This window comes from Marmota flaviventris, chromosome 19 (assembly GCF_047511675.1).
Source record: "Marmota flaviventris isolate mMarFla1 chromosome 19, mMarFla1.hap1, whole genome shotgun sequence".
Taxonomy (NCBI): domain Eukaryota; kingdom Metazoa; phylum Chordata; class Mammalia; order Rodentia; family Sciuridae; genus Marmota; species Marmota flaviventris.
In genome coordinates, this window is record NC_092516.1 from 21384382 (window position 1) to 21409882 (window position 25501).

Below are 25501 nucleotides of genomic sequence, written 5' to 3' on the forward strand. Positions count from 1 at the left end.
AAGTTAAGATACCTATCAGGTCACTTTGGGCTCCTCATGCCTCTGAGTCAACAGGTTAAGTTGGCTAGGGTCACTTTCCAGACTACCAAGGGGAAGTTTGACTGGTCCTCCACAATGGAGGTAAGGAAGAATATGTCTGGAATGTAGGTAATCCTTTAAAGCGTCTCCTAATATTACTATGCCCTGTGATTAAGATCAAGGGGAAATTAGAACCCAATTCAAAGCAAGACTATAAATGGCCAAGACATCTAGAATGAAGGTTTGGACCATTCAGGAAGGTAAGAAACATGACTAGCTGAGGTGCTTATTGAAGGTAAATGGAGTACAGTATGGTAGTAGAGGGTAGCTGTGGGGCTGGGGTATTGCTCAGTGGTAGAGCACTTTCTGAACATTTATGAAACTTTACATTCCAGCACCTAGAGGAATATATAAATTGTGACTAGTTTCAGAAATGAGGACTGTGATTATCAAAGAGTATTTTCTTACACTGTTAATATGTTTGTGTGTTTTCATATGTTAAGCAGTATCTTTGTTTTCAATTCCTTTCTTATTTTATTGTGTAACAGTAAGATTTATTGGAGCCAAGCATAATGGTGCACACCTGTAATCCCAGCAGCTCAGGAGGCTGAGGCAGGAGGATCCAGAGTTCAAAACCAGCCTTGGCAAAAGCAAGGCGCTAAGCAACTCAGTGAGACCCTGTCTCAATAAAATACAAAATAGGGCTGGGGATATGGCTCAGTGATCAAGTGCCCCTGAGTTCAGTTCCTAGTACCAAAAAATTAAAAAATGAAAAAAGATTTGTTGAATTTGTTTCAGTGCTTAAGGGTTGTTAATTTTATATCATAGTATTTAAGATAAAAGATATCAGGAGAAGAGTAAATATTACCCAAAGACTTTACTTTCCCTTTGAGGGAAGGGATAGTAATGCACTTTTTGTTGTATACAAAACAGTTGCATAATCTTGGATAGAACTACTATCTCAATATTATCTTTATTGGGAGGTACCAAATTGGCAAGGGCTGGACTTGTGATGGTTAACTTTAGGTGTCAATTTCACTGAATTAAGGAATGCCTAGAGAACTGCTAAAGCATTATTTTTTGGCATGTCTGAAGGGAGTTCCAGAGGAGATTGGTGTGTGGGTCTGATTGAACTAAGCGGGGAAGATCGATGCTCATTGTGGGTAGGCATTATCCAATCAGCTGGAGGCCCAGAGAGGACAAAAAGTCAAAGGTCTCTTTCTCCTGGAATTGGTAAATGCTTTCCTCCTGCCCTGGGGTATTAGAATTCCAGGATCTCCAGTTTTGGACTTCAGGACTTACATCAGTGACCCCCTCCCCCATATTCTCATGCCTTAGGGCTGAGACTGAGCCACCCTTTTGGCATTCCATGGCCTCCAATTTGCAGAGGGCCTATGGTTGGATTTCTTAGCCTCCTTATCATATAAGCCAGTTCCCCTAATGAATCTCTTCTATCTATCCATCCAATTGGATATTAAAAGAAAATAATATCTACTATCAGGTCTGGAATTTGAAGTCTCCTTACAAGTTAATAAATTAGTTACTGTTTCATGGATATTGGTAGAAAACAAGAGATATCTGGGTCAGAGATTAAAAAAGACCTTATAATTCAAGGCACAAGTAACACAAGCACGTATGCCTTGGTTACTTGTTTGCATGCTCCCAAGTCCCCCAGAGCCAACATGGAGGGGATCAGATGGATGTGAGGCATACAGGAAACTGAATTATAGGGGGAAAACAAGGAGCTTGGGACCTAATATTTTATAGTAAGTGGTGAGTAAGCTGCTCTTTTCCCCATTTGGAGACATTATCCATCCTTCAAGGTTGCCTACTACAAACACAAATCTGAGAAAATGGCCTGCGTTAAGAGTTGTTTGCTTATTTATTTAAATGTTTGTTATATTTATTTTGTGGTACTGGGGATTGAACCCAGGGGTGCTGTACCACTGAGCTACATTCCTAGTCTTTTTGAGATAGGATCTCACTAAGAGGCTCTATCTAGGTTAGTGAATTAGCTTAAGTGTGAGAATTTGTGGAGGGCAGAGTCTTGCATTTTGGGTATATTCACCAGGATGTGAAGGAACATGAGATCATGCTGAGAGCCACGGCTGAGTCTGTATGGCCCCTGGCATTTTGCCAACAGTATTGATTGACAGGCGAGGCATTACTATCCGCCTCTGCCGCAACTTTTGAGTTCTCGCACTATTTTGGAGTTCTCGTGGGGATTTCCGGGGATTCCCCGAGAGTTCCCATTGGTTGGGGAAGTGCAGGAGGAGGGATTTCCGGGAGAGATATTTCCAGCTGGGGGTTCCTGGACTAGCCGTGTGGTGTTTGGGAGGATTCCCCGGGAGCTGTGTGAAGTGTTTTCCTGCAGTTCAAAAATAAAGTTTGTTCCTGCTTCAGTGGCTCATGATTTGTGCCCAGCCAGACTGCGGCATTTGGCGGCCCGTATGGGGAACGTCTGAAGCTTCGGGGTAAGTGAAATTGCTTGCCCCTAAGGGAAGGCGAGAGAATGGGTGACCATTTTAAAAAACAATGTGTTCTTGTTTTGATTTGTTTTGTGTTTGTTTCAAGCTGCCTATCCCTAGAATTTTCTCAGGCAGATTGGGAAAAATGGTTGGCTCAAGGTTTGAAGTTGTTCGCCCCTGAGGAAGAGATAGAAATAGACCACAAATGCACATATCAAGAAAATAGGAAAATTGATACAACGATTTTTTGTTCCGTTTTTGTTTAATTCTGTTTCGGTTTTGTTTTGTGTTATCTTATTGGGTTGCGTTATCTTTATAACAGATTAGAAATTAGTAAAAAACAAACTGAAAGAGTGTTAAGTAAATTGTTAGAGGTTCAGACCATGGAGAAAGACATTTTAGATCAAGCAAAAGAGAAGGTCTCTCAAGCTAGTCAGACAGAGGAAGAAAATTTAAAGGAAGAAAGCTTAGAGGAGAAACAGCTATTAGGGAAAAAGCTACAACAGGAGGCTGCTACTAACACCGTTCTGTCACCAGAGGGCGTAATTCAACCAACAGCTCCCCCTATGGAGATAGCTGAGTGGCCCTCAAACCCCATAGTTGATAGATGGGATCCTGAGACAGGACCTCAAAGATTAGCATGCCCTGTACTTGAGCAGGTAGGAGGGCAGCGAATTCACCGTGCTTTAGATTTCAAAACAGTGAAGCAGTTAAAGGAGGCTGTAACAACCTATGGTCCTCAAGCACCGTTCACTGTAAGCATGGTCGAATCCATTACCAACTTGGACATGACGCCAGCAGATTGGGCTAGTATGTGTAAATCTGTGCTAAATGGAGGACAATATTTGTTATGGAAGGTTGCCAATGAGGGATTTTGCAGGGAGACAGCTAGGCGAAATGCAGCAGCCGGTTACCCTCAAAGAAATCTAGATATGTTGTTAGGAAAAGGACCTTATGAGGGTCAACGGCAACAAATTGAATATGATCCTGGCGTATATGCATAAATTGCTGTAGATGCGGTTAGGGCATGGAAAACTTTACAGGGGCATGGAGATTTACAAGGTCAATTATCTAAGGTAATACAAGGAACTAATGAACCTTACGCTGAATTTGTAGATAGGCTTATTCAAGCAGCTTCCAGAATTTTTGGGGATACAGAACAGGTAATGCCATTTATAAAACAACTGGCTTATGACCAAGCAAATCATTGCTGCAGAGAGGTCATTAGACCATGGAGACATGAAGATTTAAACACATATATTAAATTATGTAGAGACATTAATGAACAAGGGCAAGTCTTAGCAGCAGTACAACAGGCTTTAGATGCCAGGCCAAAAACATGCTATAATTGTGATCAAACAGGACATTTTAAAAGGAGTTGCCCCATAGGAGGAGGGTTTAACAAAGCTAGGTGTCAAAGGAATCGAATACCGGGTATTTGCCCACGATGCCATAGAGGGAAACATTGGGCTAATGAATGCCGTTCTCAAACCACCATAGAGGGTATTCCGTTATCAAAAAACAGACAAGGACCAAGTGTTTACCCACGATATCGTGGAGAAAGGCATCGGGCTCCATTGTCAAAAAACGGACAGGGGGGCCCAATGCTCCGGGGCCCATGACCACAAATGTACGGGGCACTGGAGGAACCCAGAAACACCATGGAGGAACCCAGCAACGCCATTAGGGTAGTGCCCAGGACACATTATCCATCAGATCTCTCATCAGACGAACCAGAGGGAGCACAGGGTTGGACATCTGCGCCTCCGCCAGAGCAGTACTAACTCCAGAGATGGGAGTTCAAATCATTCCCACAGGAGTAAAAGGACCTCTTCCCCAAGGAACAGTAGGCTTATTGTTAGGACGCAGCTCTTCTACGCTAAAAGGACTTATGATAAGTCCCGGGGTAATTGATCCCGATTATGAAGGTGAAATAAAAATTATAGCTAGTTCTCCAAAGGGTATATCAGTAATTTCACCAGGAGATAGAATAGCACAGTTATTAATAATACCCAGCCTACATGATAAATTTTCCAGTAGTACTATAGAAAGAGGTTCCAGGGGATTAGGCTCCACAGGTGTAGACTGGGCTATGCTGTCTTTAAATTTAGATTCTCGCCCCATGCTAAAACTAAATATTCAAGGACATGAATTTAATGGGCTACTGGATACAGGTGCAGACCTTAGCATCATATCTCGTCAAGAATGGCCAAAACATTGGCCGTTACAACAAGCCACTCAAACGCTTCGAGGCCTAGGAGTGGCAACTAATCCCCATAGAAGTGCAATGGTATTAGATTGGAAGGATCCTGAAGGATGTGAAGGAACTATACAGCCATATGTATTGGATCATCTTCCTATAAATTTATGGGGACGAGATGTCCTAGATCAATTAGGTTTGACATTAACAAATAACATCAATCCAAATGCGCCCACTATTAGGGCTAGACAAGGTTTCAGGAAAGAAAAAAGATTAGGAGAACAAGGCATAGCAGCACTAATTCAAATAGATCAGGGAATAAATAGACATGGACTGGGTTTTCCGAAGGGGTCACTGAGGCAATAAAAATTACTTGGAAATCAGATAGACCAGTATGGGTTCCTCAGTGGCCCCTGACTAAAGAAAAGATACAAGCAGCCCATGACCTGGTCAAACAACAATTAGCGGAGGGACATATACAACCTTCCGTATCTCCTTACAATACTCCCATTTTTGTCATTAAAAAGAAATCTGGCAAATGGAGATTATTGCAAGATTTAAGAGCCATTAATAATGAGATGGTTATTATGGGACCTGCTCAATCGGGGATTCCTCAATTGTCTGCTTTGCCAAAAACCTGGTACGTTTTAGCTATAGATATTAAAGATTGTTTTTTTTTCAATTCCAATTCATCCTGAGGATAGTCCACATTTTGCATTTACTATCCCTGCACTGAATCATGAAGGTCCTGATCAGAGATATGAATGGAAAGTACTCCCTCAAGGGATGGCTAACAGCCCAACTATGTGTCAAATTTATGTTAACAAAGCAATCCAGCCACTTAGAAATCAAAATCCTAAACTACAAATATTTCACTATATGGATGATTTATTGTTAGCACACAAAGATAAAAACACATTGCTAGAATGTTATGCCACACTTACAAATTTATTAAAAAATTATAATCTAGAGATAGCAATAGATAAAGTACAATTAAATTTTCCAATTAATTATTTAGGAGTTCTATTATCCTCAACCATGGTCCGTCCACCAAAAATTCAAATACGAGTAGATCAACTCAAATCACTTAATGACTTTCAAAAGTTATTAGGAGACATAAATTGGATAAGGCCTTATCTAGGCATACCAACAGGAGAGTTGGGACCTTTATTTGATATCCTAAAAGGTCCATCAGATCCAAATTCACCCCGCATGTTAACGCCTGAAGCAAGAAAGGCATTAAAAATTATTGAAACATATATGGAAAATATGCATTTGGATAGAATTGATATAACTTTGCCTTTATTATTTATTGTACTACCAACAAAAAATATTCCTACAGGAGTATTTTGGCAAGAAGGTCCATTATTGTGGATACATTTATCTTATTCTCCTAACACTATTCTTACTAGGTATCCTGAGGCTGTAGGACAATTAATACTCAAAGGAATAAAAGCAGCAAAGGGAGTGTTTGGAATTTCTCCCAATAAAATTATTACTCCATATACTATGGATCAAATTGATGAGTTAGCTAATGAGTTAAATACTTGGGCAACAATCATGTGTAAATCTAATGTTTCATTTGATAATCACTTACCATCTAATCCTTTGTTGTCTTTTTGTTCTTCGCATCCTGTAGTTTTTCCAAAAATGACAAGAAAAACCCCTATCATGAATGCTCCAAATGTATTCACTGATGGGTCAAATAATGGTACAGCAGCAGTAGTTACCCCTGATCAAACTTTTACATTTTTAGTACCCAAACAATCAGCTCAAAAGGTAGAGCTTAATGCAGTTTTACAAGCTTTTGTGATGTTTAAAGATTCTGTATTTAATTTATTCTCTGATAGTCAGTATATAGTTAATGCTATAGTATCCCTTGAAGATGCTGGCAGGATTTCCCCTTCCTCTACTGTTTTCTCTTTGTTTTCTGCTATACAAAGTCTAATCTGGGACAGAAAAGATCCATTCCTTATAGGACATATCAGAGCACATACAGGATTGCCTGGAGCCCTTAGTTTGGGCAACAATTTAGCAGATAAAACTACACATGACATACATATTTTCTCTACACTAGAAGAAGCTACACATTTTCATAAAAGGTTCCATGTCAATGCTAATACTTTACAAAAGCGTTTTAAAATAACTAAGGAACAAGCTAGACAAATAATAAAACAATGTCAAAATTGTGTGACCTTTTTACCACAAGTTAATCTTGGAGTCAATCCTAGAGGACTGATACCTAACCATATTTGGCAGATGGACGTCACACACTTGCCACAATTTGGAAAATTAAAATATTTGCATGTTACAGTTGATACTTCTTCTGGATTTTTGATGGGCTTCCTTCATTCTGGAGAAAAAACTAAAGATGTTATAGCTCATTGCTTACAAAATTTTGCCACTGTGGGCGTTCCAAAACAGTTAAAAACAGATAATGGTCCTGGTTATACTTCTACCTCTTTTAAACAATTTTGCTCATCATTTGGCATTACTCATATAACAGGAATCCCATACAATCCTCAGGGACAAGGCATAGTTGAAAGAGCTCATCAAACTATTAAAATGTACTTACTAAAGCAAAAAGAGGGAATTGGAAAGGGGTATATATCACCCAAAGATAAACTTAAAATAACCCTTTTTACTCTAAACTTTTTAAATTTGGATTCCTCAGGGCTTAGTGCTGCGGAAAGGCATATGTGTCCAAAAAATGTACATAAGCCTAAGGTACTTTGGAAGGATATTCTAACAGGACAATGGAAAGGTCCTGACCCAGTGATTGTCTGGAGTCGGGGTTCTGTTTGTGTTTTTCCACAGGGAGAACAGCAGCCGATTTGGATTCCAGAGAGATTAACTAAAACAATTTCTACAGGCCAAAAGGAATATGATTTGACTCAAATCCATAACAGCTGATATCCAGAACTCCAGTTTGGCTATTCTTACATCTGCAACAGTGATTAACCAGGATGCTTTTTTCAATATTTATTTTATTATTTGCCTTTTCCCACATCATAAAGTTCTATTTTATTTTTGAGCTCATACAGACCTAGGTTAATGTTTTTCTGATCAGTTTTATTTTTTGACTGTGGAGTTTTTAAGCATTGCAATGGAGATTTCACCTAGGTAAAGCTACAAGGCCTTTACTATTGTCTTATGTGTTGTATGTTATGTGTGCACACTTCTGTTTTGTGTTGTATGTCTGTATGTGCATATGTCCATATATCATATATGAGGAGCGCTCATGAATAAATGGATCCGAATTTTTTTATTCACGTGATTTTAATGATTTAATTTAGATTGGGTAAACAGCTGTTGAAAATTGTTTTAATATGTGAACAAATAAGGAGGTTAACAGATCTGTTTGTTTACTTTCACCTTTCCTTCTCATTATATTTAATAATTCTGTTCAGGATAATGTAAATTGTTCAAAAAATTGTTTTCTTAGTGCCTGTTGGAATGTTACATAATTTTTTTCTTAGCATCATTGCCAGAATTCCTATCTTCATCCCAGTGCCAGTGAAGACAAAGATAAAACCAAACTACAGCTTCTTCGATAGTTATCACAACAAACTGTAAAAACTGATGCATCAATGAATAATAACTCAACAAGTAATGCTCAATTAAGGAGTCGATTTACTTTGGGAGGAAATGGACATATTGACAGATTCCTCTGCTTTGAATTGCTTGCAGAACTTGCCTGGACTATGTATCACTTGTATGCATTGTGAACTATCTGTTGGTACAGCGAATTGTGGTAGTGCTGGAGTATTTTTGCTGATGGTGTCACCGGTGGTACAATTTTTCAAAGGAGCCCTCAATTGGCTTAGTGTCATGGCATTTTGCATCCTCCTCCCTTCTACTAGTGATGGCCTAAAATTTGGGGGCCAACAGAGGTGAGGCAAAGAACCTCACCCCCCCCACTGGCACCAAGGCCAAATTTGGGGGCCAACAGAGGTGAGGCAAAGAACCTCACCCCCCCACTGGTGCAAAGGCCTATCCACAAGTATGGCTGTATGCTGGACCGGTAGTCAGTGACGGGTATGATCCAATTGCAGTGGTACCAACCTGGGACGGGAGGCTGACGCCTGGAGGTCGGTTCGTCCGATGACGGGTAAGGACCATATGTTGAATTGGACTGCCTAACAGGCACGGTCCCTAAGCCACATTGCTTGTTGTTTAATTAAACAAAAAAGGGGAGATGCTGAGAGCCACAGCTGAGTCTGTATGGCCCCTGGCATTTTGCCAACAGTATTGATTGACAGGCGAGGCATTACTATCCGCCTCTGCCGCAACTTTTGAGTTCTCGCACTATTTTGGAGTTCTCGTGGGGATTTCCGGGGATTCCCCGAGAGTTCCCATTGGTTGGGGAAGTGCAGGAGGAGGGATTTCCGGGAGAGATATTTCCAGCTGGGGGTTCCTGGACTAGCCGCCTGGCGTTCGGGAGGATTCCCCAGGAGCTGTGTGAAATGTTTTCCTGCAGTTCAAAAATAAAGTTTGTTCCTGCTTCAGTGGCTCGTGATTTGTGCCCAGCCAGACTGTGGCAAGATTAGAATGCATACCAAGTGCTTAATACAGTACATTGCACACCATAAAATCTCAAATCAAGCCAGGTGTGGTGGTGCATGCCTGTAATCCCAGCGGCTAGAAGAGGCTGAGGCAGCAGAACTGCAAGTTCAGAGCCTGCAGTAGCAACTTAGAAGGCCCTAAACAACTTAGTAAGACCCTGTCTCTAATTGAAAAAAATCTTAAAAAGGGCTGGGGATGTGGCTCAGTGGCCAAGTAGCCCTGGGTTCAATCCCTGGTACCAGAAAAACAAAAACTTGATCAATTAACAATATTACAGTAGGTCAAAGAATAACCAGAAGTGGACACATGAGTTTAGGTGTTGCTGCAAGAAATTGAGGTGAAGCCCAGTGTGATAGTGCGCACCTGTAACCCCAGCAACTTGGGAGGGTGAGGCAGGAGGATCACAAATTCAAGACCAGCCTCAGCAATTTTGCAAGGCCCTGTCTCAAATTTTAATAAATAAATAAATATAAAGGACTGGGGATGTACCATGGTAGTAGAGATCCCTGAATTCAACCAAAGGAAGGAATAAGGAGGGGAAGAAAGAGAAATTAGGTGAAAATAGAAGAGGAAAACAAAGGCCTGAGGAAAGTTCTTTAATATTTTAAAGACAGATCTTAGCGTGTTTATAGAGCTGGACTGTGTGTGATGAGAGGAACTCTGAAACTATAAATCTAAAGAAGAGAGAGAATAATAGATGGAGTAAAGTCTGAGCTTTGGAATAGGCACAGCTATGTCAAGTAGCATTGCATATGAGGAACTTGCCCTGAGATGATGTGAAAGCAAGTAAATCTGATTGGGTACTTATACTAGCAAATTTAGAGTCGGGATGAAGGAGTTCCTGTTCAACACTTACTCACTGGTGGTTAATATCTGGAAGATATAAATACTAGAAAATCAATTGAGGTTGGAGATCAGGAAAGGAATTCTGGCTTCTGTCAACAACACTGTGATTTTTTTCATTTACAGTTTACATATAGGCATGAAGGCAGAAGGGAGGTTAACCCATATTGTTAACCCATATAGTTAATTCTTTTGCTTGCAAGTAAGAGAAACTCAAACTATCTTAAACAGAGAAAGACATTTATTAGAAGGATCACATGCTGAATAAGTTCAGGTCACAGCTGGAAAGGACCCTGGGACAGAAGTGTCTTAGGGAGTCTAGGAAGTTACTCTTTCAGCTCTCCACAAACCACATGATGGAATTTAGCTATTGATGGATCCCAAGTTTTGTGAATTACAATCCAGGCTCAAAGGAAGTTCCACCAGGCATGGTAGCACATGCTTTATGATCCCAGCTACCCTGGAGGCTAGGGAGGAAGAAAGCAAGCCTGTCTAAAGTTAAAAACAAAAGGGTTGGAGGTGCAGCTCAGTGGTTAAGTACTTGACTAGCAAGTATAAGCCCTGGATTCAAGCCCTAACATAAATAAGCTTCCTACATGAGGAAATACTTGGACAAGCCTGGTGATAATAGGTAAGGAAAAGAGCTGGTTTTAACACAGGGACTCAACAGCCATTTCAGTTGGTCTCTGCTAGGGCAGGGCAGGGCAGGTCTCCTGGTCTGGAAGGCTGGATATCCATTGGAACAGTGGATTTCTTAAGGAATTAGATTTACATTTTATAAACAGTAATTCCACAATGAACATAATTAATTCATCAAATATTTTAATGAGTCCAAATCTGATATGACCCCTGCCCACTGGGCAGCTCATCATCCAAGGAGAAACAAGACAGTTACAATGCAACTTGCTAAAGACCTGAACAGAGGTAATTACAAAACACTGTGTTTCCCAGCTGCTCCCCCAATCTGGAGCGAAGATCAGGACTGTAGGAAAAAACAACCAGTGTAGGAGAAAGACCCATTCCAACTGTTGGAATGAGTCATGTTTGCAATTCCAATTTGGTGCAGCTGCCCAAGGCAAAGTGGTAGGCCTCATTCACATTTAATAAAGCTTTACTGTGCACCTACCTACTCGGGTGGGTGCTGTGGAGACATCAAAAATTAAGACACACTGCTGCCATGGTCCCTTAGGAGATTAGGAGAGGTGGGCATGGACATTACATAAGACTCTTCTTTGTGTTCAGTCATCTATCTTTCTACCCTCCTTGAATGGACTCATTTAGTTTATGAAAAAATGTTGACTGACGCCTCATAGGTTCTGTGCTGATTCTCATGAGAATCAGGGAGAAATAAGACTCAGTTCTGGATTTTTCAGCCACTGCCTGGAGTGAATCCAAGTCCACCAGATGAAGTATAGTAAGCCAGTTCCATTTTTCCCTATTACCTGCTAGACCACAGATTAGTCTTTCTGCTGGACATGGTGGTACATGCCTGTAATCCCGGCAACTCTGAAAGTTGAGTATTACAAGTTCAAAGTCAGCCTCAGCAGTTTAGTGAGGCCCTAAATAATTTTACCAAGACCCTGTCTCAAAAAAAAAAAAAAAAAAAAAGGCTGAGGACATAGTTCAGTGGTAAAGCACCCTGGCCCCTAGGTTAAATTCCCAATTAAAAAAAAAAAAAAATCAGTCTTTCTCCCAATTCTTAGTGTGCTTATGTCTCATACCAACTTGAACCAGATAACTTTATCAAATGCCATTTAGAAAGAAAGGAAATTTAGAGGTCTGCAGCTCAGGAGAGCCCTGGTACAGCACAGCTGCCCCCAGATTCATCAACCCAGAGCTGTTAAAACAAGTATAGACCAAAGGTGTAGAGCTGGGGTTGTAACTCAGTGGTAGAGTGCTTGCCTAGCATATGTGAGGCACTGGGTTCAAATCTCAACACCACATGTAAATAAATAAAGACCCATTGAAAACTAATATATATACATAAAAGAGGTATAGAGCATACACTATGGGTACTGCCTTATTTTTGTATGACCCTTTAAAAGGGATACTGGGGGGGAAAAAAAACTAGAGAAAGATCACAAGTGGAAATTGAAACCCTGATTTAATGGGTGATTGACCAAGTCAGGCACAGTGAAGTAGCCTGTAATTCCAAGTACTCAGGAGGGTGAGAATTGCAAGTTTGAGATCAGCCTACAGGATTCAACAAACTTTGCCAGAGGTAGTGGGATTACATCTGTAATCCCTGCTACTCAGGGAGCCTGAGGCAGGAAGATTTCAAGTTCAAGGCCAGCCTCAGCAATTTAGGAAGACCCTGTCTCAAAATAAAAGGTGCTAGGGATGTAGCTCAGTGGCAAACTGTCCTGGTATCTATCCCCAGTATCAAAAAGAAAGAAAAAAGAAAAAGAAACTAGGTCATTTGAAGGACTGCCATATAGAAAATGACCTGCCTTGTGAGGTAGTGAGCCCCCTACCTCAAGGGGGGTTTTCAAGCAAGCGGTAGATCACTTGGCAGGAGTGGTGGAAAAAAATGGGCTTTTTGGCCTTGTTTGGAGAAAGAGGCAGAGTATGAGAGGTCCTGCTCCCTATAAATGGGATTTTCCTGACAGTATGCAAGGGGACAGGTAATCCTGTATGCACAAACTAAACCGACAGCACTCAAAATAGATGAAAAAGATTTTTAGCCCTGGGATCTACTCACATAAATTATTTTAGGATAGGGTAGCTTGGAAAATTTAACAAAATGATGTCACCTCTCCTAATGGGACTGTTTTAGACACATACAGTAAGGCAGCCAATGTGGTAGAATACACTAAAGGTCAGGTATGTGAAGCAGAAGGCCTGGATTTTAGTTCTTGCTTTGCCCTGTGTGACCTAGGACGACTCCTCTCTGGATTCCTCCATGAAGTGAAAGGAAGTACAAGTTCCTTTCCATTCTAAAGCGCATTACCCCTTTGGCTGGGCCCCCCTATAGCAGATCTAGGGCTACAGTTTTGGGTCTTGGGGCTACATTTGTGGACAGCCAAAGACCACCTCTGACGGAAGCATCGGCCACACTCAAGGCAGGGGAAGGGCTTCTCCCCAGTGTGCAGCAGTTGGTGCTGAGCCAAGTGGCTCCACTGGGCAAAGCGCTTGGAGCAAAGGTCACAGGCATAGGGCCGCTCGCCCGAGTGTACCCGTCGGTGACTGGCCAGCAGCGAGGGGTAGGCAAAGCGGCGGCCACAGTCGTCACAGGCATGCAGCTTCTCCTCGGTGTGCGTGCTGCGATGAATGGCTAAGGAGCCACTCCGCCGGAAGGCACGGCCGCAATCAGGGCAAGGGTAGGGCTTCTCTCCCGTGTGCAAGAGCTGGTGCTGGAGCAGTGTACTGCGCTGGGAGAAGCGGGCTTCACAGTGCTCACAGGCGTAGGGCCGCTCCCCAGAGTGCACGCGCCGGTGGCTGACCAGGCGAGACGAGGAGGAGAAGCGGCGCTCACAGTCTGGACACGGGTATGGCTTCTCACCAGTGTGGATGCGCTGGTGGATGACTAGGGCGGTGCGCTGGCGGAAGCGACGGTTGCATTCCAGGCAGGTGTAGGGCTTCTCTCCCGTGTGTGTGCGCTGGTGGATGGCTAGCAGGGAGGGGTAGGCAAAGCGACGCCCACAGCTAGGGCACTGGTGGGGCTTCTCGCCTGTGTGTGTGGTCCGGTGATTGGCTAAGGACCGGCTCCTGCGGAAGCAGCGGCCACAGTCAGGGCAGTGGTAAGGCTTCTCCCCGGTGTGGATAACCTGGTGCTGAGAAAGGTTCTTGCGCTGGGAGAAGCGTTTGCCACACTGGTCACAAACATAGGGGCACTCACCAGAGTGTGCCCGCCGGTGACTGACCAGCAGGGATGGGTAGGAAAAGCGGCGCCCGCAATCTGGGCAAGGGTAAGGCTTTTTCAGATTCTGGGCACATTTGTGGCTTTCCAGGGCCGGGTGATCAGGAAAGGTACAGCCACAGTCAGGGCAGATGGGGCCCCCAGACGTTTGCCTGGGAATCAATCGGGGTTTGCTGGGTCTCCGTCCCCGTTTGCCTTTTCTGGGTGCCTCCTTAGGTGGGAATGCTTCCTTCTCCCCATTCTTCTTTCTGGTTTCTACAGGGACACAGGGAAAAATTAATTTAAGAAATACTGGGCTCTTGTTCTTACAGTGTTATAGGTTATAAAACCCATAGACTCAGAGGCTCTACTCAGTGGTACAGCACTCGCCTAGCATGAGCCAGGCCCTGGGTTAGATCCTCAGCACCACATAAAAATAAATGAATAAAATAAAGACATTGTGTTCAGTTACAACCAAAAAAATAAATATTAAAAAAAGAAAAAAAGGGCTGGGGATGTGGCTCAGTGGTTAAATATTCCTGGGTTCAATCCCCTGTACCCCTCCCCCCCAAAAAAAGAGTATTAGGCAGAAATGGAAATAAATGAGGTGTAAACTGGCAGAGTCTGGGTTATAAGACCCTCTAACTAATGGCTTTCAAACTTTATTGTGCCAACTTTGGATTCAGCTAAACTATGGAAGGGTCTAAGAATTTGCATTTCTAACATGTTCTCAAGTAATGCTGCTAATCTGGAACTCTGGAACCACATTTTGAGATCCAGTGCTGTAAGTCTTGTTAATAAGGTCCTTGGACTATATTTTACCCACTGGTTCACAGATCTAGGTGCACATCCAAATCAATGGAGCTATTAAAAAAGAAATATAAACTCATAGACATTCACAAGAGAGAATAAGGGCATCTGGGGTGGGGTGTTGGTATCTGTACTTGTTACCAAGTTCCTCAAATGACTTAGATATAAACAACAGCCATTTGATAACCTTGGCAAAAACTAACTGAAAGTTTTTAAATAAGGAAATATGATCAGATCTAAATCTTAAGAAATACCTGTGGCCTTATAGAATCTGGCTCAGAAACTCCAGCCCAAACAGTTCTTTCTGCCCCTGTGGGCAGATCTGGGGTCTTTCTACCTGAATGGACTTGACCAGAGCCTTACTTGATCTTGAGGAGAAATGTTTTTCACCACTTAGGGTCACACTGCCATAAAAGCATAAAGAGGCTGGATGAAGCAATGCATGTCTGTAAACCTAGTTACTCCCAGATGCTGAGGCAGAAAGATTGCAAGTTTGAGTCTTCAGTAACTGAGAAGATCCTGTCTTACAATAAAAAGGGCTGGGGATGTAGCTCAGTGGTGGAGCACCTGCTACCCTGGGCTCCACCTGGGGGTTGGGGGAATTGGGCTGCATCCCAGGCAGTGTTCCCCCATGAGGTCCCTTGCTCCCTTCAACCAAACCCAAAAACAGAAATTTAAGGTGTTTCAGTCAGAGTCCAATTTAAAGGAGGACATGACAGGGATCCTGGGAAGGAGGTAGGAGAGTGGCTATTTTAAAAAGCTCACTGATCATTCACACACACAATGGAGTACAGCAGGTGGTTAGTTTGAAAATTGACTTGATAATCTTTGTTTGTGGACCAACCCCATACCATCAAAAACAAGACCCTGGGCTGAGGATGTAGCTCAGTGGTATATCACTTGCATAGCATGCACCAAGCCCTGGGTTCAATTCCCAACACTGCAAAGCAAACAAACAAACAACCTGACGCCCTGAAAATGAATAAAGTGTAGCAGCAACACAGAATGGATTATGGGTACCCCTAGCCAGAACAAAACTCAGTACTAAGTCATTAGAGGCTAGAACACTATAGGAGGGTTGCAGGCTCTCCGTGGGCATTTTCACTCACTCCTCTGGACTGTTAATCCTCTCCGATACTCTTGCGGATCTAGGGCAGCCGGTTCCCAATCATCGGTATTTCGTTCCAGCCAGGAGATGAGGGCTGGCTTAGGACCTGCACATCCTGGAGAAGGAGAACCAAGTCAGAGGGCTATCCCCAGATAATCCACCCGACGGCTACTGCTGCCGACAGTCTGCCCTCTCCCTTGACACAAACCTGGTCGCAGGACAGGACCCTGATCTCCCTGCCCGCCCCCGCCCCCAAACTCCTTCTTCCCTTCTAGGCCCCGCGGAAGCGGAGTGGGGCGGGCCTCACCGAGCGCGCCCAGGTGGCCGTAAGTCTCCCGCATCACGTCTCGGTACAGGGCTCTCTGCGCGGGCCGCAGATACCCCCACTCCTCAGGGGAGAAGTACACGGCCACGTCCACAAACTTCAAGGCCCTTGGCCTCCTTCCCCTTCTCCGACTAGGTCCGGCCTCTCCTTGTCCCCGAGCAGGGAGCGGAGCCGAAGGCGGCGCCATTGGACCTGAGAAACCCGCGCCACGGCCTTTCCCTTCCCAGCCCGGACCTCTGGGCGATGACGAACCCCAAGATTTAGGAGCCCCCGCCAGCCCGGGGCTGAGCGTGGCCGGGAAGGCCCGGAGGGAATCAGAATCGGCCGCCTGCGGGGATAACGGAAACCCCTCGCTGTTATTCAGGAAACTCCTGCCCGAACTTGGGTGAAAGGCACCGGAAGATGCCTTCGGGGAAAATGGCGGCGCTGCTACTGCACCGCCTTTGCCTGTAACATAGACAGCTTCCAGCTATCGATTTTATTGACCGGAGCGCCATGCCGGCTTCCTAACCTTTTTGCCCTAAAGTGCAATGGCGCCGAGACTAGGCTTCACGCCCTTTCACCCCCGTCTCCCTGTTACTCTTGTTCATTGGCCCGCGACTGAAGATCGAACATTCTGATTGGTTTCTGGGGAAGGCGGCCTGTTTGAACGAAGCCAACGAAAGCATAAGGGCAGGAAGCTGGACCATTAGTGCAGTGTTTGAAAGAAATTGAACTCAGAACCTTGGCCTTTCTTATGCTAGCTAGCCAAGTGCTCTATCACTGAGCTAACCCCTAGCCCTTTATTTTTGTTTATTTATTTATGACTCACTAAGTTGCCCAGGCTGGTCTTGAATTTGGGATCCTCCTGCCTCAATCTCCCTTGTATCTTGGGAAAACGGGCGTGGGCCACCGCGCCCGCCCTACTAAACATTTCATTTCCTTCCTTCTTTCCTTCTTCCTTCCTTTCTCTTCTCCCTCTTTTTTTACCCCTCGTATTAGGGATTGAACCCAGGAGTGCTACCATTGAGAAAGATCCTTAGCCTTTTTAAATTTTTTAATATTTATTTTTTATTTACTTATTTTTACCGTAAAGATAATGGAACCCGGGTTGCTTTTCCACACCCCCAGGGTCTAGATAAATTGCTGATGCTAGTCTCCAACTTGCAATTCTCCTACCTCCGCCTCAGGAGTTCCTGGGGTTACTGGTGTGTGCCACCACTTGGTGCCTCATTTTATCCTTTGCTGCCATTTTCGTGAGTTGATGGATATCATCCCAGTTTAAAGAAATTTCTTAAGAGGGAATATGCGTTTCCAGGATCATATCGCTAGTGAGGAGGGGAACCAAAATTAGACCTGAGGTTGACAAGGTTTTTATTCATACCACTTGACTATCCTGATTTGCTTGCTAACTCAGGAATCAGTCTGAATTCTTGGTCTCAGGTTTGGTCTTTTGCCTAATCTCCATACATTATTCTAACAACTTTTGTTCATTGTTCATAGAATACTGCTAGGCAGTTAGGGGAGACAAAATTACAGAAATAACTCATGGGTTATGCTTTGAATGGAGTTTACAGTCTAGTGAAGCAAATTCACAACCAGTAATAACCGAATGCAACAAACATGTAAAAGGCATGCAGGTGCGCGCGCGCACACACACACACACACACAAATGTTGAGAGAACAAGCCACACATATTTCCCATCAGTTCCCATTTGTGTGCATTATGGTACAGAGTTTTGTAGCTCAATGCCATCACCCAGGGATACTGGGGGCAGGAGAATATACCATTTACCACATCTCTTTTCTTTTTTTCTTTGGTAGTGGGGATTGAACCCACAGATATTTTGCTACTGAACCAAACCCCTGGCCCCTTTTTATTTTGAGACAGGGTCTCACTGAAATGCTTAGGGCCTCACTAAGTTGCTGAGGCTGACCTAGACTTGTGATCCTCCTGCCTCAGCCTCCCAAGTCTCTGGGATTTCAGGTGTGCACCTGTGTGCCTGGCCCATTTGCCATCTCTCTTAGCTGGCAACATAGAAATCTTTCTAATCCAGTAATCAATATTTAAAAGCACCTACTGTAGTGAAAACAGTAACCCTTTAGCCTTCATAAAGTAAAGATAGGAATCACAAAATAAGAAATTATGAGAAAGATATTTGAATAGAGGTGATTAAAAAAAATCCTGCCCTTAACATTCTGCATTAACTAAATAAATGCAATTACTGCCATCTCAGCCTAGTGCTGTGGTGCTTACCTATCATCCAAGCTACTCAGGAGGCTGAGATGGGAGGATCATGTGAGATCATTTTAAGACCAAAGACCAACCTGGTTAACAGAGACCCCATTAAAAAAAGGTCAAAACCAAAAACATTAATTGAGTTCTTGCTCAGGGCTAAGTGGCTGTTTGTTGAACTAAATAGGGGAACTAATGGAATATCAGAGTTGCCAGGATAAGTAACAAACAATGCTTCTTTCTTTCCAGATTGATTCATCAGGTATGATGAATTTGGCCTATGAAGGTGTGGGATTTAGGGAGGACTGTGAATAAACTGTTGAATCATAGCTACAAAGGTCTATGGCACAAAGCTAGGACTTCAGGAAAGTTCTAGGTATGAAGAGAATAATGATATTTTCTGATGTAGTCAGTGGTGGTAAAACTGAAAAGGTTAGTTGACACCTGACATTAGTGGACTTCATCCTGTGTATTAGGAAGCTTTGAAATAAGTTTATAGGAATATATGACCTACTAATGTTTCAGGAAGTTTGCAAGCTGAACTGGTAGGTTTGTACTACTCCTTCTGTGTACACACAGTTAAGTTGGGAAAATATGAGTGTAAATGTAGGCTGCTAAGGGAATAAAAAGGCAAATGAATAGCAGATATTTCACTTGAAAGGAAGTGGGGAAGGAATCAGTTCTCTGTAGTCACCAGGCATGGTGGCACATACTATAATCCCAGCAACTTGGGAGGCTGAGGCAGGAGGATTGCAAGTTCAAGGGCAACCTCAGCAAATTAACAAGAACTTCTCTCAAAATAAGAAATAAAAAGGGCTGGGAGTGTAGATCAAAAGTAAAGCACACCTGAGTCCAATTCCCAATACCAAAAAAAAAAAAAAAAAAATCTGCAGTCAGCTTGCCTTGATACACAACTAAACCAGAAGATGAAGTTGAATAAGAAAGGAAAGAAAGATTAAATATGGAGGTCAGAAGGTCCTGGGCCCTCTGCCCACATCCATGCAGTGGGAAGGCAGGTCAAACTTAATGGTGCAAACTTATCCTGGCTCTTGGTTGCACAAGCCCTGTTTGGCAAGGTTTGCCATCATCCTGGTGGGAGCCACTAAGGTGGGATCTTTTTTGGTGTGTGTGGTGCTGGGGATTGAACCCAGGCCTTGTGTATGTGAGGCAGGCACTCTACCAACTGAGTTATATCCCCAACCCACTAAGGTGGGATATTGATAAGCAGAGTCAGATGCTCTTAATTATAGGGAAACTTGTTGGAGAAAGAAGTAACCAGGACTTAGTGTGAGAGCAGAGTCCCTTCTCCCTCTGTATAAATTTCTGGATCCACACTGGGCATCAGGTGAAGCAAGGCTCCTATTGAAGTAAAATGGCCCATTGCAGAGAAGGTTACAGAAGACCCCAAGAGTCTACACATCAAAAGCCACACAAAAAATAAAACTAGGGCGGGGGTTGTGGCTCAGTGGTAGAGCGCTTGCCTAGCATGTGTGAGGCACTGGGTTCAATTCTCAGCACTGCATATAAATAAATAAAGTAAAGGTCCATTGGCAACTAAAAGAAAAAAAATTTAAAATATAACTAAATGGTGTTGAGTTTTAACTAAATACATGGCACACTAATATAGATATCATTCAAAACTCACCTTGTAGAGTCCTTGTAAGGATGATTATATTTTTTCTTCTTCTTTCGGTGGTACTGGGGATTGAACTCAGGAGTGCTTTACCTCTGGGGTGCATTCCAGCCCGAGGATCAAGTCTCTTGATTATTTCTACCTTCTTTCTCTTGCTTTCCACAAGACAAGAGAATTTGAACTGAAAATTATAGGGTGTTTTGAAAGCTGTGTTCTTGAATCGGGCAGCTATATGTGAGGATAGAACAGCACACAAGATTGTCTGCTCTTTCAAGGTGTAGGACCTATGTGCAAATCTCAAATTCAGAGAAACTCCACCTACCAAAGGCAGCAGCTTCCCATTTTCAGACAAAAGTACCATCACTTTTCTAGAATTCTTCCTTATTGCTGACATCCAATCTTGTATAGTATTCTTATAAGGAAAGGCTGAATTTGTTTCAGGGGTAAGCTGGCACCTTTCCCTGGTTAAAGATAGTAAAAATGGGCATTTCAATGGAAACAGACTTCTAAAAAATTTAAAAAAAAAAAACTTAGGAGGAACAGAAAACAAATTTAAAAAGACAGTTTTTATCCTAATTGTTAGGTGCCAAATCATCAAATTCTTTACATAAAGAATATTTTGGGAACCCAGGTGTGGTGGCACACAACTGTAACTAACCCCAGCTACTCAAGACACTAAATGAAACAAGAGGATCACAAGTTTGAGACCAGCTGGGGCAACTTGGCAAGACCCTGTCTCAAAAAAATTTTTAAAAGGGATGGGGATGTAAGTCAGTGATAGAGCACTTGCCAAACTTACATAGGCCCTGGGCTCAATCCCTAGTACCCCCGCCCCCCGCAAAAAAAAGTAAGTTCTATGGTGGGGGGATGTGCAGCTCAGTGATAAGAGCACATGCTTAGTATGCGCATGCACGCGTGCACGCTCGCACATACACAGAATAAGAAATAGGCAGCTCTGTGATGCTTCTAGTGTCAAGCTGAGGCCAATCAGAAAAGGCTTTTATTAATCAAAAGTAAACATTCATTCCTTAGGCACACTAGCCACATTTCAAATGCTAAATAACCACATGTGGCCAGTGGCTGCTCTGGGGGACAGCACCAATGCAGAACATGCCTAAGGTTGACAAAAGCTTGATTGGACAGCAATACTGTGGGTACTCAGCAAAAAAAAAAAAAAAGAAGACCCCAATCCCCACTCTGCCTCCTCCCTTCCACCTCATTGTGATCAGCTATCCTTGAATGTGAGCGAGACTCCAAATCTTGGGGAAGGAACTTTGGAAGAGATGGTTCAGAGGTTTCTTACCAACTGGGGCCCATAAAGAGCGGAGCTGTGCATGGACAGGGACTGCTGGGGAAAGGGGAACCTAAGAAAGGCTGACTTCCACATCTGCTCCTTTTTCCTACCTATGCCAGACCCCAGGCGCTTAGCCTCTTCCTTGGGATCTTGGCAGAAAGCAAAGTACAATCCTTTGAATTGGGTCTTGGCCAAACATTCCAGTTTGCTGGAAGCTGGCAGTAGCCAGGGAGCAGAACTTCTGCCTGAGCAACATCTAGTCTGAGGTCTGAATATCACCAAGTTCAGACTTCAGGTTCACCGGCTATGTGCCCAGCACTGTTCTGGGCTGTTGGAGAGAGGGACAGTGAACCAGAGCTCAGCCCACCTTTGCCCAAGCTCAATCTGTGCCTCTCGGGGACTCTTCCCTTCCTTTGTACCAAGGCTGAAACAGCATATGCCGCAGTCCGGCTGCAGCAAAATAACCGGGGGGTGACGAATAACTTCTGTAGCTTGATACAGCAGGAGTAGGAGCCGTTTATTGCAGGACAGGAGCAGTATTTATACATTCCACACAGCTTATCTAATTAACATAAACTAGATACAGCAGTCAACCAATCAGGAATCTCCACACTTAATGGCTCATTTTTTGTTACTTCTCAAACCACTCCCTCTGGCATTTTGCCAGGCACCATCCAGACTTGTTTACAGACTCTAACATTTTCCAGGCGCCATCCTGACTTGTTTACAGACTCTAACATTTCCCCCTTTTGTTTAATTTAAATAACGACCATAGTGGTTTTTACAGAAACACCATTAACCTGCTACAAACAGAAAGGGAGGATACAAAATGCCACAATACCAAGCCACTTGATGGCTCCATGCAAGAAGCCCTTGGAAAAATTATACCAGCAATGACACCATTAGCAAAGATACCGAGTTACAATTTGTTGTAGATTACAGTTTGTTGTCTCAGTCCAGGTAAAGCAGTGTCTCAATAGATTAACTCACAGTCTAGGTAAATCACAGTCCAGGTAAGTTCTGCAGGCAGCTAGCTTAAATCACAGTCCAGGTAAGTTCTGCAGGCAGCTAGCTTGATCCGAAGTTTCGTCCGTTTCTCAGCCGAAGTCTCCTCTGGTTTTCAGCAACACTGGAAATTCTTCCACCTTGGTCTTTACCGGCACTGGGACGAAGGCAGGAACTCCGGATGGCTAAAGAAAATCCTGTAGCATTCTACTAAGAAAACAACCTTCTGAACAATTTAGTACATTATCTCAAGGTTTTTTACATTTGAAATAAGCATTAATAGTGCTCATTACTCATCAGCTTCCAGGTGTGGGAGAACCATTGTAGCTTAGTTATTGGCATTGAAAATGACCAAACATCAGGGACACCAGTAGCGTCTTCTGCTGGCTGTAGCGTCCCGGGCAGCCCCAGATGGCCCTGGGGAGTGTCCGGGACTCAAACTGCTACTGGGCACAGGGAGCAAGAGCCTGCGAGACTGTGCCTCCAGGTCAGGTCTAGATTTGGGCTCCCGGCAGTGGAAGAGCCAGCTCCCCAGCCAGGAGGCGGGGAAGGGCCAGTCGCCGCCGCCTCTTGGAAAATCCTTGCTGCGCTGTGACCGGCTTGCACACTCGGCAGCCGCCTCTCCACTTCACGCACCCTCCGGTAACGAAAAGTATTCAGTAATAGCCTTTTGCTGCAACTTTTTTCCTGATAATCCTTCTTCTTCTGAACTTTCTTTTTCTTTTTGACTAGAGTTCCTGGGCTTTTGTCAACACATGCCCTAACTATTCTTGGTTCCACTGGGGTGCCTTCTTCCCTTAGTAATTTACTTCTCACCCCTTCCATATTTTCATCACAAAGACAATACAACATTTCAAGACAAAACAAGACACAAACATACTGTATCAATCTTCTCCATTTTCTTGAAATGACCATTTTTCCTCTCGCCCTATCTGCCTAGGGACGAGCAGATTTGCTCCCGTCCTATCTATGGACGGGCAGCTTTTTTCGTCACTTACCCCCGAGTGTCCCAGGGCTCCCCGTACGGGCCACCATCTGCCGCAGTCCGGCTGGCTGCAGCAAAATAACCGGGGGGGTGACGAATAACTTGTGTACGTTGATACAGCAGGAGAGGGAGCCATTTATTGCAGGACAGGAGCAGTATTTATACATTCCACAGAGCTTATCTAATTAGCATAAACTAGATACATCAGTCAACCAATCAGGAATCTCTACACTTAATGACTCGCTTTTGTTACTTCTCAAACCACTCCCTCTGGCATTTTGCCAGGCACCATCCAGACTTGTTTAGGAACTCTAACATTCCCCTGACTAAATGCCAGGTGTTATTTTGACTTGTTTACAGACTCTAACAAGCATACACACATTTGTTAATATCCTACTGACAGACAACACAGTTCTAGGTGCCTGGGCATATAGTATAGCAGGGAACTAAACAAATTTTTCTTCCCGCAGTTCAAATTCCCTCACCACCTTTCTGATTCTAAGGTTTCCACTACACTTCACTGAAGGTTAGTCCTCAAGCACCAGCCTGGCTCTTTGGTTTTATCTAATCAGGGTAACTCCAAGCCTAAGGCTAAGAACTGAGAAAGGTAATGGTCAGGGTGCCTATTCTCAGAGGCGCTTACAACCTAGTGAGGGAGACACAAAACTGTGCAAAGATGTGTGTGTGTGTGTGTGTGTGTGTGTGTGTGTGTGCCTATGCCACATTAGTAAGCACTGACAGGAATTATGTCAGGGTCTCTCACTTCTGAGTTCTAAATGCATTGTGAATCAGTGAAGGGGAAAAAAAAAGCCAATAATAGTCTCCAACTAACTGAAATATGGAGAAAATCAGAGAAATTACATTAAAAGCGGTTATTTTCAAACCGGGCTGGGTGACCACAGGACAGGCCTGTAATATCAGCAACTCAGGAAGCTAAGGCAGGAGGATGATAAGTTCAAAGCCAGCCTCAGCAATTTAGAGAGACTCTGTCTCAAAATACAAAGGGCTGGGAATGTGGTTCAGTGGTTATGGTGCCCCTGGGTTCAATCCCCAGTACCAAAAAATAATCTCATCCAGGCAGCAGTGATGTACCTGTAATTCTAGTGATTCTGGAGGCCAAGGCAGGAGGATCATGAGTCCCCAGCCTCAGCAGATTAATGAGACCTTGTCTAAAAATAAAAAGGACTGGGGATGTGGGTCAGTGGTAATGTGCCCCTGGTTCAATGCCTAGAAAGAAAAAAAAATACACATAAAAGCAACCACAAAAATCTGGTTGCCAGGCAGGGATTGTAGGGAGAGACAGAATAGGTGGAACACACAGAGGATTATTTAGGATATCGAAACTATCTGAATGATACTATAATGGTGGCTTCATTTATTCCAAACTGCAAGATGTAGGTTTCACACCAAAAGTAAACCCTAATGTAAACTGTAGACTTTGGGAGATAATGATAAAGATTTTGGGTCTTGATAGCTTCATTAATTTTAATAAATGTATCAATCTGGTGGGGGATATTGATAGTGGGAGAAGTGTGTGTTGAGGGGGTAGGGCAGAGAGATATTGGAATTCTACTTTCCACTTAGTTTTGCTGTTAACCTGAAACTGCTGTAAAAAATTGAGTATATTTTTTTAAATGTAGGGGGCCTGGGATCCAGCTCAGGGGTAAAGCATGTGCTTAGGATATGTGTGGTCTTGGGTTCAGTAAAATAATAATAAAAATGATATGATGATGTGTGCTACAATATGGATGAATCTTTAAACTATTATGCCAAGGGAAGATGCCAGACACATGTTTGTCTGGAGCAGCAGCACACACCTATAACCCCAACAACTCAGGAGACTGAGGCAGGAGGATCACAAGTTTGAAACCACCTCAGCAAGTTAGCAAGACCCTAAGCAACTTAATGAGACACTCACTTAAAATAAAAAGGGCTGGGGGAGAATCGCAGCCTCTGGGACAGGAGTCCCCTGTGCTTCTCCTTTATTGGCAAAGCAATAAAATTTCTTTTTCCTTTTTCTCAAAACCATGTCCTCTTTATTAAATTGGCATCAGGGACAAGGACTGAACTTTTGATATCAAAACTGGTGACCCACAAAGGGACTCAAGAGCAGCCCTTGCTCTAGTTTTCTTGGGCAGCCCTGGCTTTAAGCAACCCCACTTCCATGCAGAGGATGCAAGGTGCCTGGTGAAC

General features: G+C 43.4%; 1 protein-coding gene across 1 annotated transcript; it reads right to left on the bottom strand.

Annotated features, from left to right (window-relative positions):
- Positions 1-10900: 10900 nt before the first annotated feature.
- Positions 10901-16676, bottom strand: LOC114103152 (zinc finger protein 689). Its single transcript, XM_027948775.3, has 3 exons — positions 16159-16676; positions 15853-15966; positions 10901-14209 (listed from the first exon to the last, which is right to left on the bottom strand). The coding sequence occupies exons 1-3, from the start codon at positions 16361-16363 to the stop codon at positions 13032-13034; spliced, it is 1497 nt and encodes a 498-aa protein (XP_027804576.1). The 5' UTR covers positions 16364-16676; the 3' UTR covers positions 10901-13031.
- Positions 16677-25501: the final 8825 nt, after the last annotated feature.

Excerpts from the sequence above, each read along its gene's own strand:
- LOC114103152 (XM_027948775.3), bottom strand. The coding sequence starts at position 16,363 with ATGGCGCCGCCTTCGGCTCCGCTCCCTGCTCGGGGACAAGGAGAGGCC. Across the intron at positions 15,967-16,158 it reads CGGCCACCTGGGCGCGCTCG|GATGTGCAGGTCCTAAGCCA; the intron begins GTGAGGCCCGCC and ends CTCCTTCTCCAG. Across the intron at positions 14,210-15,852 it reads AGGATTAACAGTCCAGAGGA|AAACCAGAAAGAAGAATGGG; the intron begins GTGAGTGAAAAT and ends GTGTCCCTGTAG.